Genomic DNA, 17579 nt, shown 5'->3' with positions numbered 1-17579 from the left:
TCTACCTAATCTCCCTCTCCTCTTCCCCTAGAAATCAAAACACTACTGTTCAATACCATTACAATCTTCCTAATCTCCCTCTCCTCTTCCACTTACACCGACCAGGTTCTGCGCACCCCCTGGCACCATACCCTCAATCAACCAATAAAAAATAAAATAAATAAATAAATAAATAAAACCTACCTGGAACCTAAATCATCCTATCGAAACCGATTACCTACCAACATATGGAAACAGACAATCTGCTATGTAATGTAATGTAACCTGTTTTGTCTTCCAATGTTATTATGTCTATACACTCATTCTGTTATTAAGTCTATACCCTCAACCTGTATTTTCCAATGTCATGTACCCTCCTGGAAATGTCCAGTTCTCTTCTTATGTAATCCGCTTTGAACCGCAAGGTACAAGCGGAATAAAAATCACTAATGTAATGTAATGTAATGTAATGAATAGGACTGGATAACGAAAATCCGTCTTGATAGGGAAAATCATAGTTTTTGTTTTATTAATGTTTAATGTTAACACGTTATTAGTCAGCCAGTTTTTTTATTTTTTCCAGTTTATGATTTATGCTTGTTATGTCTTCAGGATTCCCTAAGTCGATATGATGAATTAACTGTATGTCATAAGCATAGGCGAACATGTTGAAGACAATTGACTGCCCTAGGGTTAGTAGGGATGTCAAGAAGATGTAAAATAATAATGGTGATAAGATCGAACCTTTAGGGATACCGTAATTGTTAGGGAAAGTGTTAGAGATAGAATCGTTAAAGATAACTTGTAAAGAACGGTCAGTGAAGTATGAAGTGAACCAGTCCATAACTTGATCAGTGATTCCAATTTCTTGAAGGCGAGCCAGTAGAAGATTATGGTTGATAGTTTTGAAGGCGGCAGATAAGTCCAATGAAATGAGCAGAACTGACTTGTGGTGATCGAGGTGGTAAAGAATGTTAGTTGTTAGACCTATTAATGATAGCTCCATCAAATGTTGTTTTCTAAACCCTGTTTGGTTAGGGTGAAGTACCTGAGTTTTTTCCACAAAGTTAGGAACTTTGTCGGACTAACTTCTCAGTCATTTTTGCAAGGAAGGTGATATTGGCAATCGGGCGATAATTAGACACTTCGTGTGAACTTACTTTGCTATCTTTAATTATCAGATATATTACAGATTCCTTCAAGGGTTTAGGTAAAGATTCACTAGAAAGGCTTGACGAAACAAGATCCAGAATATGGGGGCCGAAAATAGAGAAACACCGTTTTAAGATGTATGGTGGAATGGGTTCTGAGCTGGTCCCTCTAATATTTATTGAATTCAGAATTCTCTGGATGTCAGAGAGTGAAGGGAGATTAAAAATGAGAGCATTTGGAGAATGGCAAAATATATGAATTTGTCGCATTAATGAAGGGTCTTGCAGACTTGGTGTTTGATTTCTGAGGAAATGATGCTTGTACAATACAGGGATATTTATGTACAAACCTGTGAAACCACACTTCTGCTGCCAAATAGAATCCAGTGTGCTGAGGTCTTACCTTAAGGTTTATGAAAGGATCCCCTTTTATTACTTTGATCCTGTTACTTGCTAAACTGAGCTCAGTCAGGCTGGCACAGCGGTGGAAGCACTTTTCAGACATCTGTTGTAACTCATTGTGCTGCAAAATCAATACTTTCAGAGCTGGTTGATTCTGGCACAGAACCGGGTCAACCTTTGTGATAACATTGTATCCAGCATCCAGAGTGACCAGGTGTTGGTATCTGGACAGATTTGCAGGTGGCAGGCCCTTCAACTGGTTATGAGAAAGGTTCAAGGTTGTTATGTTACCGGGCAGATCTGCAGGGATCTGAGATAGTTTTAAGTGACTGCAGTCAGCCATTTCCCTGTGGATCTTGCACCAGTTCTCAGCAGAGGTATTGAGCAGACAAAAGGCAAAAACTCCCAATAGCATGTTGACCCGAGAGGAGAAGGGATCTATCATGGTTCTTTTCTGCAAAGTAAACCACAAGTACATCACTGATTAGAGATCATTAGAGAGGTGTTTTGTATATTATCTGGCTGTCACTTGGCAATAATGTGAATCAAAACACACTGCAGTATCTTAACAAAGAAAAACTAGCACAGATAATAGAACTGAGAGCAGCAATTAACTTCTGCCAACAGAGGGGCAAAATTACATTTCAGTTTTCTGCAGGTCTTATGTCGTTACCGTGGGTGTTTTGTTTGTTTAGATGTGGCGAGGCTCCCAAAGTTAAGAATTTAGGGACCAATTTAGGATCCCAGCTCACAATAGTCTGAAACCCTTTAAAAGCTGTTAAATTTTGTTCTAAAATTACTGGGGTTGATATTCAGCCAGAAGTGCTCAGCATTTTCCTGACTACTGCTGGCGTTATTCTTGGAAATTTGATGCCAGGCCCACTGTTCCCTTTAAGCTGAACATGGAGTCCTCTGACTTCATAACTGACAGGTGGGGAGGTGGTGCTTCAATATTGTGCTTTCAATGGCTAGAGACAGGCAGGTTCCCTGGATTCCTGCAGAACTTGCCTGTCTTTCTCTATTGAAAATGTGATAGTGAAATTGCACCTCCCACTGGCAGGACTGTACGTGGAAGACAACTTAGAGCAGTGGTCTCAAACTTGCGGCCCGTCAGGTACTATTTTGAGGCCCTCGGTATGTTTAGCATAATCACAAAAGTAAAATAAAACAGTTTATTGATCATATGTCTCTTTAGCTACAAATTACAATATTATTATTAAGACTTAGCCAAAAGGAAAGATTTATAAACTATAAAGAGTTTTACCTCATGCAAAATTGTAATTTCTTTAATAAGACATTAACTATTTTTTTCTGAATTCCCTCCAAGTACCTACAAATCCAAAATGTGGCCCTGCAAAGGGTTTGAGTTTGAGATCACTGACTTAGAGGGAACAATGGCTGGGCCTTGTCTAGGTTTCCTCCTCCATCGAAAAAAATGGCCTTTTAACCCTACCCTTTGTTTTCTGCCTGATAACCTATTCTTATTTTCTCAGGAGCCTCTCATGAGGAACGTTGTCAAAAGCTTTCTGGATACACTACATTATCTGGCTTGCCTTCAAAGAAATCAAGCAAATTGCTGAAGCAAAACATCCCTTGGCTGAAACCATGCTGATTCTGTCTCATTAAATCATGTTTGTGTACATGTTCCACAATTTTATTTTTTATAATTGTTTCCACTATTTTGCCCAACACTGAAGTCAAATTGGCAACAAATTGGTAGGGTTAAGACTTTTTCTGGAGCCATATGGTAACCCTACCCCTGCCCCCCCTATTTCCAAGCTAGGATTTCTTCTTTTGTTTACTCCCCCCAGACCCTCACAGCAATATTATATCTCCTAGTCAGTAGCCTCTTTTACAGTTTGCATAGGGTTACCAGATTTTCCTTCTGGAAAATCCGGACCCCCCTAGACCCGCCCCCAGGCCCGCCCAGTTCCATCCATCCCCGCCCTGTCATGCCCTGGTCCCGCCCCAATCCTGCCCTGGTCCTGCCCTAGCCCCGCCTCCAATCCCGCCCCAGCCCTCCCCCCTCCCCCCCCCGCTGCCTGCTCTCGTCGGGCAGGACATCTGCACATGTGCGGATGCTCTACTGTGCGAAGGAAAGCTTTTCAAAACTGGACATCTGGTAACCCTACGTTTGCATCCCCTCTCCCGGCCCCTCTATCAGTTCTCTGTCTGCGGCTCTCTCACACTTGTTAAAGATCCTCTGGCCCTCTATCAGCCTTTCCTTTCCTTCTCCTGCCTCTATGAGCTTCTCATTACATTTTGAGGTGTCTCTATCAGCATTTATCTCCCTCTCTTGTTAGACCAAAAGCAGGAAGTCTGCCACAGGGGCTGACCTTCTGAGCAGGAGATTTAAGACCTGCCCATAGCTCTGCCCCACTCTGCTCATAGCTAGGGTTCCCAGACGTCCAGGAAGACCTGGATATGTCCTCTTTTTAGAGAACTGGCCGGATTCCCAGATGGACTTTCCAAAACCCAGCAGTTTTTCCAGGTTTTGGAAAGCCATGAGCTCTGGCTGAGTCTGGAGAGCCTTCAATAAGCATGCGTGGATGATGTCACACCCATCCGTGCATGCTGGAGTGCCTCCAGATGCAGCCAGAGGTCATACAAAAAAGAGACGCAGCTTTTTTTTGGGGGGGGGGGGCGAGACTTGAGGTGAAACAGGGCGGGGCCAGAGGTGGACTGGGGCAGGCTGGATGTAGAATAGGGCAGTGCTTGAGACAGAATGGGGTGGGGCCATGCATCTGGGTTTTTACTTCTTCAAATATGGTAACAGTGACATACCTAGCATATGTGACACCCAGGGCCCATCATTTTTTGACACTCCCCTCATCTATATGAAAAATATGATTTTTAGTAACAATCCACATATCACACCTAGGAAAAGGCAGTGAGCACTAGAACACCAACACTAGGCAGTGCAGTGAGCACTAGAACACCAACACACACATTGCAAAACTAAACAAGCTAAACAAGCCAGATCCTGCACAGGCAATTGATCCTGTACAGTCAATGCCAACAGTAAACCATGTCCTTTTCATACACACAGAACAGAGATAAACCCTTGCCCAGTATGGAATAATCACAAACTAAAAATAGAAATATGTAGATAAAAGTTAAACTGAACCGCCATGAAACCATACTCTGCATACAATGCAACACCACAACACCACAGAAACAGTGATACATGTCCCCTAATACTGTGCAAAATATAAAGGCAGTAGATGTAAATTTGAAAAAACTGATACATAACAATCTCCACTTTACAAATTAACAAATAGAAATAAAATAAATAATGAGAAATAAGAAAATACAATGTTATTGGACTAATCCATTTTTCAATTAGCTTTCAGAGGCCAAGTCTTTCTTCAGAACAGTACAGTATATTGCTGTTATGGTATCCTGTCCTGACCTGAGGAAAGGGGTTTAGTACCAAAAAAATTGCTTTATTTCCATTTCCTATTTATAAACTTTTATCAATACATTTACAATACTACTTGATTCTAAGTAAAGCAACAAAAAAAATCTTTCTACATTTTGTCATTTCTGCTTTAATCATCTTCTCTTCACTCTCTTCTTTCTATACAGTGTTTGTCCTCTCTACCTTCCATGCAACATCTTCCCTCTTTGCCCCTTCCACCCAGCTTCTGCCCTCTCTTTCTACCCCTTCCATCTACTGCCCACACTCTCTCTGCCCCTTCCACCCACTGTCCACCCTCTCTCTTTTCCATATGGCATCTTCCCTCTTTCTATGTCCCTTCAATAAACTGTATATCCTGTGCTCCTTCTCTCCTTTGTACATGATTCATTTCAGCTTCACCCCTCTCCATTTTCTGTCTCCACCCCCTCCCCTATGCTTTGGCATCTCTCTCTTCTCCTTTCCTTCCTTCCTTCCTTCCCTCCCACTCCACACCATGGTCTACATCTCTATCTCCTTCCCTCCCCCATGCCCTGGCATCTCTCTCCCTCCATGCTCTGGCACCTCCTCTCCCTTCTTTCCCTCTGGTCTGGCATTTGTCTCCTAAGTTTCCTATCCCTCCCTCCATGCCCTGGCATCTTTCTCTTCGCCTTCCAACTCCCCCTCCCCCTCCATTATCTGGCATCTCCTTTTTTCCTTTCTCTCCCTCCATCCTTCCTTTCCCCTGGTCTGGCATCTGTCTCCTTCCCTCCCCCCATACCCTGGCATCTCTCCCTCCCCCTCCATGGTCTGGTATCTCCTTTCCTTCTTACCTTTCCCTCCCTCCCATGGACTTGGCATCTCTCGTTCCTCTCCCTGGTCTTCCTTCTCCCTCCTTCCCTCTCTCTCCCCAATTGTGTGCAGCAGCAGCATTTCTCTTCCCTCCTCCCTGTGCAGTAGCAGCATTTCTCCTCAAGTTTACTGCCACTGCTTCTGGTTAAGGAAAGCAGCAGCGGCAGAATAGGAGCAGCAGCGGCAGAATAGGGAGGGTGGGCAGCTGTGCACCCGGAGTGGATTGCCCCCCCCTGCCTCACCCCTCCCCCCTTGGTACGCCACTACATGGTAACCCTAAGCCATAGCTCCATCAAGAACCACCATAGCTCTGCCTAGGAGATGCCTTCATAAAATGCCATCTCCTCTGGTGCGGGACCATAGCTCCCTTCAGGTTTCTCTTCTCCAAGCTGAAAATCCCTAGCCACTTTAGTCTTTTCTCACTGGGAAGTCATCCCATATTCTCTATCATTTTTGTCATCCTTCTCTGTACCTTTTCTAATTCTGCTTTAATTTGCCAGTTCTTAATCTCTATTGTTGTGACTGAGAAAAAGCTGCACCTGCAGAGGCATAGAGCATTCAAATAAAGGCCCTTCTCACCTTCTGGTCTCAACCTCCCCCATCCTAGTTTAGATGGAGTTCAAATAGTCTAATTCTCACCTCCCCTAGCACCCATTCAGGTCAATATTGAGCTAGTGGTGGTCACATCTTTTTAAACACTGTTTATATCTAAATATACAGTGTTGGGACACATCCAGCCACAAGCACTGAAAATCTGGGTCTGAAGTCACGGTGGCACCTGGCAGTTATGAAGGTACGACTGGTATTCAGTGCCATGCTTGCATAGCTAACTGGCTAAAGGCAGGACTAATATTTATGCAGTCTTATTTGCTTAGATCGCTCTGCAGGCACCGACATTTAATATTCCTGGGGTCTGCCTAACTCCTGGCTTCACTCCAGACTACCCTAGCACTGGCTGGATAGTAATGCAGGGGTCAGAATGGATATCAGCTAGTGTGACAATAATCTGAAATTGTGCCATTTTCTGCTCCTGTTCCAAAGATGTAGGAGTCACTGGGGAGTATTCCTGGATAACAGAGCCTGGGCGCCCTGACCCCCAAGAGGCCTTAGCAGCTGCTTCCAATGCCTGTCTCCTGCTCTCCTGTATGTAAGGCAGGCAAACTTAGTCAACAACAAATGTTCCTTGGTGTTTGCAAAATGCATTTAAAAGCATGCAGAAGCTGGTATGACAAGTCTAAATATAATATAGTTCACAGCAGCTGTGGGGGAAAGAGCTAACTCATGTCTTTCATTATTTGAAACGACTGCTGCCCTATTCAGAGAAGCCGCTGAACATTTTTTATTTGCATTTCAAGATGCTGAAATGCCAGCGAATCAGTCAGTAAAAGTGATTACAAAACAAACACTCTAACAGCAAACTCGCAGAACAAGAATGAAAGGCTTAGCTACAAGGAAGCATTTGAGCAGCAATTCTATTATCTTGGTGCTTGCATTTAAATGTCCCTTATGCACACAAATGAATAGAATACTAGCACTTATGCGCATAAATGTTCATATGCCCCTAAAAATATCAGCAGGATGTCCTAAATGCTATTCTATGAAGGCACTTAAGTTCCTAGGAGAGAATTTTGCTGAGAACCCAGGAATTCACCAAAGTTTGTGGCGATTAAAAGTTAAAGTTGATCACTGGATGCCTTGGAACCGAACTGAGCCAGCCGATGTTTGAAAAATAGTCAAAGGGCTCCTTTTACTAAGGTGCACTAGCGTGTTTAGCGCATGCAGGAAATTACCGCACGCTACACCGCGGGCTACGTGGTTAGAACTAATGCCAGTTCAATGCTGGCGTTAAGGTCTAGTGCATGCGGCAATGTAGCGCGCGCTATTTCGCGCATTAAAGCCCTAACACGACTTAGTAGAATGAGCCCAAAGTTTGGCAAGATAAGTGCTCACTGTAACCGTTTTTGCTGTTTTACAGACTAGCACTGTTTCACAAGTTTCCAAGAGTGGCCAGCCCAGGTCCCAAGTATTTAGTTAAATCTCAAGTAGTAAAACAGATTTTATGCTGCTTATCCTAGGAATAAGCAGTGGATTTCCCCAAGCCATCCCAGTAATGGTCTATGGACTTCTCTTTTAGGAAATTATTCAAACCTTTTTTAAACCCCCGCTAAGCTAACTGATTTCACCACATTCTCTGGCAATGAATTCCAGAGTTTAATTACATGTTGTATAAAGTAATTTTTTTTCTCTAGTTTGTTTTAAATCTACTACTTAGTAGCTTCATTGCTTTAGCCTTTCCTCACAGGGAAGTCATCCCATTCCTTTTATCATTTTCATCGTCCTTCTCTGTACCTTTTCTAATTCCACTATATCTTTTTTGAGATACAGTGACCAGAACTGCACATAGCATTTGAGGTGCGGCCGTACCACACAGCAATGCAAGGGCATTATAACATTTTCATTTTTGTTTTCCATTCCTTTCGTGATAATTCCTAACATTCTATTTGCTTTTCTCAGCCGCCACCGCCGTACATCGAGCTGAGGGTTTCAACATATCCTCAACACCCAGATCCTTTTCCTGGGCAGTGACTCAATCAAAGTGGTTTACATATCTTAGACAAGGTACTTATTTTGTACCTGGGGTAATGAAGAGTTAAGGGACTTGCCCAGATTCACAAGGAGCTGCAGTGGGAATTGAACTCAGAACCTCAGGGTGCTGAGGCAGCTGCTCTAACCACTATGCCACTGCATGGAGAAACATTGCTAAAGTCATTGTGTCACACTAAAAGAATAATTTTATAACAGACTGCCTATTTTATGAAAACATAGGCACATATGTATATGCCTTTATATAATCCGCAACTACAATAACCCAAGCAGTACATAAATGCTTCTGCATTGTTATCCTTGCTCTGAGGGAGGTGCAGCTCTCTGTGTGTCCTCTGGGTGGTGTCAGGTCAAAAGCGCGCCAGGACAAAGGTGCGCACCGCTCAAAATTACTGTTTTTAGGGCTCCGACGGGGGGGGGGGCTTGGGGGGAACCCCCCCACTTTACTTAATAGACATCGCGCCGCGTTGTGGGGGCGTTGTGGGGGGTTTGGGGGGTTGTAACCCCCCACATTTTACTGAAAACTTTACTTTTTTCCCTGTTGTTAGGGAAAAAGTTAAGTTTACAGTAAAATGTGGAGGGTTACAACCCCCCAAACCTCCCATAATGCCGGCGCGATGTCTATTAAGTAAAGTGGGGGGGGGGGGGTTCCCCAACAAAACCTCCCGTCGGAGCCCCTAAAAACAGTAATTTTGAGCGGCGTACGCCTCCGCGCTGCGTTCAATTGTCCGGGTGCGCCTTTGTCTTTCGCGCTGTTGTCTATGAACCCCTCTGGGTAGATATGTGTGCATTTTATACAAGCACATACTGGAATATCTCTCACAGTGCTGTCCAAATGCCACCCCCAGGGGGTGCAAGTGCTGTCTGCCAATAAGTATCCTTTCTCTTGTTGGCACATCTACTTTGCTCAGCCATTCCATGCCCATAAAATAGTTTACATGCAGGAAATGCTTCATATAATTGCTCCCCTAATGTGTGCACTTACTTATCAGCAGGTTTCCCCCATAAATCCCCAAGCAATACAGCACAAACCCCCTAATTCTATAAAAAGTGCCAAAAATTGCACACACAATTTTGGTCGTGTACCCAAATTGTGTGCACAAGTTAATTGAATAACATGGTAATTAGCGCTAACTGGCCTTTTAAGAAGTAATTATTGGCATTAATTAGAATCAATTAAGGGTATACGCCTAAATTTTATGTGAATCAAAACAGAGGATGCGGAAATGGGTGGGGAATAGGTGGATTGGGGGTGTCCTTTAAAATGACAGAATTAGGGCCTTTGTGCATTTACACCATGTTTTCAGTGGTGTAAAATGGCCATGCCTAAATTTACTCACATTTCCCAAGTGTAAACACTATTCTATAAAATGCACCTAACTTTAAGTGCGGCTTAAAGAACAGTTCTTTTTTTTTTTTTACACCAATATTTGTGTGCTGTATAAAGAATTTAGCCTTTAATGGGTACATTTCACTTATTCACATCATGCTTATTAGGCCCACATGCGGAATTCATATGTTCACCTATCCATCTTTAAAGGACTGCTGCTACAAAAGATTCCTGGACAGAACTCTTGCCTCCCAGGCAGGTAAATGGAACGACTGGCTGGGTAACATTATCATGCATTCCTCATCCTACTTCAATTTTAGAAAATCAATAAAAATGAATTTGTTTCATCGATTGTAACCTCAGAAGCTTATAGTGTATCTCTTCTCCCAACCTGTACCTTATATTTGATGACTTTGTATTGTAACCACTTCGCTGATTGTCCAGCACCTCTTGTTGTAAACCGCCTCGAACTATCATGGCTTTGGTGGTATATAAAAATTAAAATTATTATTATTATTATAGTGTGACTCATAGGGAGCAGAATGGAGTGGGCCAGTGAGGGTACAGCCATATTTATGACCTGCTAAGTGTAAGGGTACCAAAAGTGGGGTTAAAAATAGCTATAAAGCAGTGGTTTCCAAACCTGTCCTGGGGGACCCCCAGCCAGTCAGGCTTTCAAGATATCTCTAATGAATATGCATGAGAAAGATTTGCATACCTGTCACTTCCATTATATGCAAATCTCTCTCATGCATATTCATTAGAGATACTTGAAAACCTGACTGGCTGGGGGTCCCCCAGGACAGGTTTGGGAACCACTGCTATAAAAGCTATAAAGTTTGGAGAGGTAAATTTGAAAGTTTTGTGTATTATAGGCTGAAGTGTTTACTGTTGCTGAAACGGTGCTGGATCTGGCACTTGCAACAAGGTGAGACAATTCTTTTAGGATGTGGTTCCTAATTATCAAGGCCTGGGATAACATGTGGCTGCATTTTAGGCAAGCTGCAACATTGTGTTAAGGGCCCAGGCAGTGCACACAGACACGATGAGCATCAGAAAGTGCCATATTCTTCCCGCATTGAGGGCATTAAAAAAAATCTGGTCATTGGGTTTTATCCTGTGCTTTGTCCTTAGTTTTTTGGTTTGTCTTTTTGTTTTGGTTACTTTGCGCAAGGCATACTGAGATAAGAGTGAGAACAGGATCGTCTGTTTGGATTACTTTGTTGCAAGGTGTTGTTCGGTCTTACAGCAAAATCGAACTGGCAAAATTGAAACGGTCCCAACATTTTCTATCTCATTTCACGTTCCCCTTTGTAAAGGGTTGTCGATATAAAAATTTTTTGAAAGATTATTTTCATATCAGGCTGCGATCAGAGAAAGGGAATTTAGTCAACTAATAGCTAACGCTACATCATACAAACATTTCAGGAAACTCTTGAAAACTCACTTATTTGATAAATTTCTGTAACCTAATTATGACTAACTAATATGTTTTTGTTGTTCCTGAGACTGTCTCAGAATCTTATTGAACTATATCATAGGTCATGCGGTATATAAATGATAATGTAAATGATAATGTAATGAAGCACTGGCATCCCTCCTGCCATATCACTGCCACGGGGGGGGGGGGGGGGAGTGCATTGGCAGGAGGGCATCACTCCTGCCGTTTTTGCTGCAATGGGGGGGTCACAGTGCCCTAACAGCAGTGACAGGAGGCTGCTTCCCCTGCACATTTATCAATCGCTCACTGATCTGTTGAGTTTGCATGCAAATGATTTGCATACAAACTTGGATCGCTAGTTGAGAACTGGCCAACAGTGATCCAGTCGGTATTACCGGCTATCTTTAGTGCATCCAGGCCTATTAGCTAGATTCACTAACCTGCCCGATAGTGACCAATCCGTGTCCGATCCGGGAAGGGCCAATCGAGAAGGGCAAGCAAGAATATTCTATTGGGTATGATCGGAGGCACACCCTCATCCACTGACACGGATCACTAGGTAGCGATCCCGACGCATGCACAGACCATCTACTTTGCCTGTAGATGGTCTGCGCATATGTTTGCTGTCTGTTGTTTGTTTGGTTTTTTTTTACTGGCCCCGACTCACCTGCTTTCTGCCGCCCTTCCCCGCAGTGCGAGCCCGTGGTTGTAACCCGCGGGAAGGGCAGGAGAGTTGGGGCTGAGCAGGGCAGGAGAGTCGGGGCAAGGAGCAGGGAGCAGGGCGGCCAGAGCAGGAGAATCGGGGCAGAGAAGAGAGCAGAAAGCAGGGCGGCCAGAGCTGGAGAATTGAGGCAGAGAGCAGGGTTTTAGCACAATTGATTGATCCTTACCAGTCACTAGTTTTTTGATTGGTCAGCCAGTCGGTGTGCCAGAAGAAGTTTTGTGAATTGTGTCCTTCCTGCTTTGCATGCCAATTCCCCTCGTTTGCATGCACGGATCGGGATCGGATCGGTACACAGGTTAGTGAATCAGGTCGGAGGGAAATTGGGTGGCAAAGGGCTTGCAAACCGATTGGTACACGATTAGTGAATCTAGCCCTATGTCTTCTTGCAGTCCTTTACTTCACACCATGCTTGCATTGGCTCTACCCTTGTACAGCATTCACACCTTTTTTGTTATCTCTTCTTCACTTCCTTATTCCCAGTTGTATTTTAGAAGCGATTGTCCCCTCTTACTTCTCCTTTTACTAATGTTGGAATTGTAATTTAGGGTCTTTATGTGGTGTCTCCTTTCTTACCCTTGGAATTTTTAATTTATTGTAACTTGCTTAGATATTTTATTATTTCGGGTATATTAAATACACAAACTCTATACACATCCCAAAATCTAATATTTAAAAATATGATTTTGGGGAGGAGGGGCAGATTACAGACCTACAATATAATCAAGTCTGGGGGGCTGGAAGGGGAAAGCTGAAGGTTTCCATAGGGCAGTGCTTCCCAGTCTTTTAGAGGCTGTGCCCACATGATTGTAGCCAAATAAAATAGTGGGACCCCCTGGAGATGCAGAATAATGATGTACCTATGAAAGACCACCTATGCAGTGACCCTATTTCTGGGCCCAACTCACAGTTTAGAAAGCTCTGCCCCAGGGCGCCCAGCAATACTGGTGAAGTAGTTTGAAACCTACCTACTGCAAAATCCATACCAGATGGACGTCATATATTTTTCCATTACCCCATTAACCAATAGACATGATTGAATTAGAGGGAGCACCTCTCTCCTTCGATATTCAATACGGGAGTAGGGGAAAGCAATGACCAGAAAACTTACTGTGTCTTTGCAATCGCAGGCGAGAAACAGTCTCAGCAGCTCCTGAACCTCTGCCAGTGCATGTCACACAGTGCTCCTACTCCCTGGTCTCTGGCACACACAAGTCAAGCGGCAGGTAAAGGCCAGAATAATAAGCACATTTTGAAGATCTAAATGGAGTCCTTGCTTTCTCCTAAAATGCATTTGATTTCATTTTTGTGCCACTGCCCGTTTCCCCTCTTCTTCTTGAAGATTCTTAGCTCTACCAGCCCTTCCGCCCTCCCTCCCTCTTCCCAGTTTGCAGCCCTGCCTTAGTACAGTGTCTCCTCCACCTCCTTTAACCCTTTCTGGGTGTGATCGCCTGGCTAAGTAAACTGCCCAGTAGTTTAGGGCTGGAAGTAGCAATAGCTAGCCCACGTTGTTTGAAACGTGTAAACAAACCTTTAAAAAATCATTAGCAGAGCTATCGGATGCTTCTGTACTGTGAGGGACACATTGAGCTGGCCCTGGTTGTGAGAATTTTGGAAAATGCAGGAAGGATAAGGATTCACTTGGATCCAAGCAGTACAGGCTTTGTAGTGAAGAGGTTTCCCAAGTCATATTATGTCATTTCATACTGAAAGGACTGTAAGACACCCAACATTTTTATATTTTTCTGTGTCAGGCTACATTATCCCTGAAATAAAACATATATTTTTAAAAATCTAGCCACCTAATTTGAAACAAAAATTGGTAAAAAGCAAGCTCCCTACACAAACCCATGAAGAAGAGAATGGCACACATCCATTCCTTGTGGTGAGACAAACTGCAAACTGTGCAAGCACATCTCAAAGGATCCGATGGGAAAAACACTCAGCATAAAGGGATCCTTCACATGTTCATCTTCCAATGTGGTATACATCATTCAGTGCAAAAAGTGCAGAGGCATGTGCTAATGGGAAGATTAGTGTGTATGTGTTACGATATTGCCCACAGCACCTAAAATTATTCTTTAACTATTCATTGTAGGCAAGTGAAGGTGAATTATTAGTTTCTGGGAAACAACCTTTCTAATCACTTATTAGATTTTCACCCAGGTATGTCCCACAGACAACGTGCACCACAAAGCACACTGTGGGTATTATCAAAAAAAATCACATATATTCACTATCATTTTTTTGTATATAAATACCTGTATATGATTTATCAAAAAGTGCTACACGTGCATTACAAAAACTTTCAAACATTCAATATAAGTGTCACTTTGTTCCCACAAAGAGGAACATTCAGTTATAAAAATTTCATCTGTAATTCAAAAGATGAATTAACTTATCTGGAGATGATAGCAGCAATCCATATAATATGGAAAGGGGTGCCTTAGCTGATTGCACCCCTTAACTAAGGCACCCCTTTCCATCTGGAAATCAGTCAGATGCCCCCTGACACTGCTGGAAAAGGAGAAATTAGGTTCTTACCTACTAATTTTCTTTCTTTTAGACTCTCCAGACCGGTACAGTTCTTCTTGCAGGATTCATGTGAAGAGTGTGATTTTTTATACGGGTTCTAGTATTTTTCTAGAGTCGAGGAGAATAAAGAACAGCGGTGGGGACGTTTGCTGAAGGGGCTTTTTCTATGCAATTTCCAACAGTCTTGTTCTATGCTAGTTGTTACTCCTGTTCGGAGTGTTGTTACTGTTCTAATTAGCACTTCTTAGTTCTGTTTGGCTATTCGGCAGACTGGTTATATTAGGGAGAAGCACAGGTACTTGTATTACAGCCAAAAGGTTTTGTCTCAGTCTCCACCTACTGGTCATGGTGACCTATTACCCATCAGTGAACTGTACTGGTCTGGAGAGTCTAAAAGAAAGAAACAGCAGGTAAGAACCTAATTTCCCCTTTTCCAGCAGTGTCAGTGGGCATCTGACTGATTTCCAGATGTGCTAAATGCAAACCTCAAAAACTACAAAACTCCACTGAGCTCTCAAAGAGTACTCCCATTGAGAAGGAATAGAAAATCTGTCACCCAATGATGGAAACTCTTACACCTTTTCTGTTAGGACCAAGAAAAACATTTCAGTATTTCTTCCCCTTTTGGTTGTAACCTATAAAAAAAACTTCATAAAGAGAAAATTAATCTAACACCCCCTCCTCTTTTTTTTTAGGCAGGCACTTTCTCTAAGAATATAGAACACACACAGTTTGGGCCATATTCTATAAACGGAGTCCCGACTGTAAGTGGCGGTAGGCATCCTACCGCTGTCTAACCAGCCAATCAGGATACACGTTTTCTAAAAAAAAAAAAAAAGCCAGAGGCAGGCCGACTACACTGTAGGTGTATGTCGCAGTTCAGGGAGATGCGTAGGGATGCTTAAGCTCGCCCAAGGCTGGGCGTGGGTGTAGTTTTGCCTGGAAGTGGTCTTAGGCGAGCTTAGGCGGCACTAGGCATCTGAAATCTAGGCCATTGAAATGCTGGCCTACAGTTCAAATAGACACAGCTGCTAAACTGATCACAGCAAGGAAAATAAATTTTTTTTTCTACCTTTTGTTGGTCCCAGGCTCTGGTTGTCTTCTGATAACTTGCTTGCCAGGGTCTCTTGCCCATTTGTCGTTTTCTTCTTTCTCGGTGCTAACCATCCATCTTCCATTTCCCTTCCTTCCCCCAGAGGTCTGGCATCTTTCCTTTTTTTCATCTCCATCCCCGCAGCTGCAGCGATGGACCCCACCATCCCCAGCTCTACCATCTCTCCTTTTTTCTTCCCAACTACCCTTCTATCCAGTATTTCTATCCCTCCTCCACACCATCCCTTGTGTCCAACTTCTCTCCCTTTCTGTTCCTTCCCTCCCTCCACCCCATTGTCCACATCTCTCTTCCTCTCCGCTGTTTTATTTCTTCCCTACCCCAACCCCTCCTACCCTCTCTCCACAGTCCAGCATTTGCACATCTGGACCCTTCTTTCTCTCCCTCCGGGTACTTTTACACCAGGACCCACCCCCTGTCCCAAAGGCCTGCATGTTTTCCCCTTCTTCCCGGTCTCATCTTCAGATTGGGACCGCCGTTCCTACCCTCCCTCTATCCTGGCTTCCTGGTCTCCTCTTCAAAGCAGCCTGCTGAGGATTGCTGGCCGGCTGTAGTGAACCTCACAGGCCGCTGTCAACCTCGGTAGCACGTTCCCTCTGCCGCGGTCTCACCCCTCATCTGATAAAGACAGCTAAGAAAGAATATGAAGAGAAATTTGCAAAAGAGGCAAAAACTCATAGCAATTTTGATATGAGGTTAGTTAAAAACTCTGGGCTCCTTTTACTAAGGTGTGCTAGCGTTTTTAGCACATGCAGGATATTACCATACGCTGCACCGCACGCTAAGCGGCTAGAACTTATGCCAGATCAATGCTGGCATTAATGTCTAGCATGCATGGCAATGTAGCACACGCTATTCTGCGCGTTAATGCCCTACCGCAGCTTCGTAAAAGGAGCTCTGTATCTATTAAATGGCTTGATGCAAGAATATCAAACAGAGTGGTAAAGGAGAAAAACACAATAAAGATATTCATAATAGAAACATGATAGCAGATAAAGGCCAAATGGCTCATCCAATTTAAGAGATCTCACATGACTGTCCCACACATTCTTGAATTCAGACACAGTCTTTGTCTCCACCACCTCTACCAGAAGACTATTCCACCTTTTCTGTAAAGAAGTATTTCCTTAGATTACTCCTGAGCCTGTCACCTTTTAATGTCATCCTGCACCTTCTTCTTCTACAGTTTTCCTTCATTTCAAAAAGATTCACTTCTTGGGCATTACATAGTGACTTAATAAATAACAGCAGATAAAGACCTGAATGGTCCATCTAGTCTGCCCATTAGTTACATGCCTTTATAAATTCATGATTAAGGAGTCACATGATGCTGTGAATAGGGAAGGATGTATTCCAGCCCTGCTCTGAGATCCTCCGGCATCATCCAGGCTAATGTAAATAGGGCAGTAGTCTCTCCCCTGTCCCCCAGCTGGCCCAGGAAGATTAAAACCTATGGTGGTGACTCTTGAGATCATATGGGAAGCTCTTGAGAGCCTGAACTCGACGGTTGACAGATTTTCCCAGGAAGTAGCCAATCTTGTAAGTACCGTTGATGGCTTGGGGAAGTCTTTGACCAATACTATGGAGGAGTTTACCTCAGAAATTAAAAAAGTTAAGGACAATGTGGAGGACTTACAGGTTTTAACAAATGCAATGTTGAAAGAAAGAACTCTTTTACATAGAAAGATTGAACAAATAGAAAATTATAATCAAAGGTTAAATATTTGTGTATTGAACTTTCCAAATCTCTAAGAGTGGTGCCTATAGAAATGTTTTAAAAATATCTGGTTGAAGTGTTGAAATTTTCTTCTAAGCATATTCCCCCTTTAAACCGTATATACTATTTACCTATTAAGAAACAATCAGGTGCTACCTTAGAAGGTGAAGAATTGAATATGGCTGAACCTTTAAATGTCAGATTTTCTCGAAGCCACACTGTCTGAAGATACAGAGAGAGCTACATTATTAGTTTCCTTTGTTTTTTGAACAAGATGCTAATGCCTTTGTAAGATTATATTTTCATAACTCTCAAACATTGTTTCATGGGAAAAAGTTT

At 43.1% G+C, this 17579-nt stretch overlaps 1 protein-coding gene across 2 annotated transcripts in view; it reads right to left on the bottom strand.

The window, feature by feature from the left end:
- Positions 1-13239, bottom strand: part of TLR3 (toll like receptor 3) — a 65621-nt gene extending 52382 nt beyond the window's left edge. The window contains exons 1-2 of one of the 2 annotated variants that reach the window (XM_033943796.1): positions 12989-13239; positions 1534-1986 (exon numbers count right to left, since the gene is read on the bottom strand). In XM_033943796.1, coding sequence (XP_033799687.1) covers positions 1534-1977 — 444 coding nt within the window. In that variant the 5' untranslated portion in view covers positions 1978-1986; positions 12989-13239. The remainder of the gene's footprint in view (positions 1-1533; positions 1987-12988) is intronic. The other variant, XM_033943806.1, reaches the window with a different exon arrangement.
- Positions 13240-17579: the final 4340 nt, after the last annotated feature.

Source organism: Geotrypetes seraphini, chromosome 1, assembly GCF_902459505.1.
Source record: "Geotrypetes seraphini chromosome 1, aGeoSer1.1, whole genome shotgun sequence".
In the NCBI taxonomy this organism is placed as follows: domain Eukaryota; kingdom Metazoa; phylum Chordata; class Amphibia; order Gymnophiona; family Dermophiidae; genus Geotrypetes; species Geotrypetes seraphini.
This window is presented reverse-complemented; position numbering and strand designations above follow the sequence as displayed.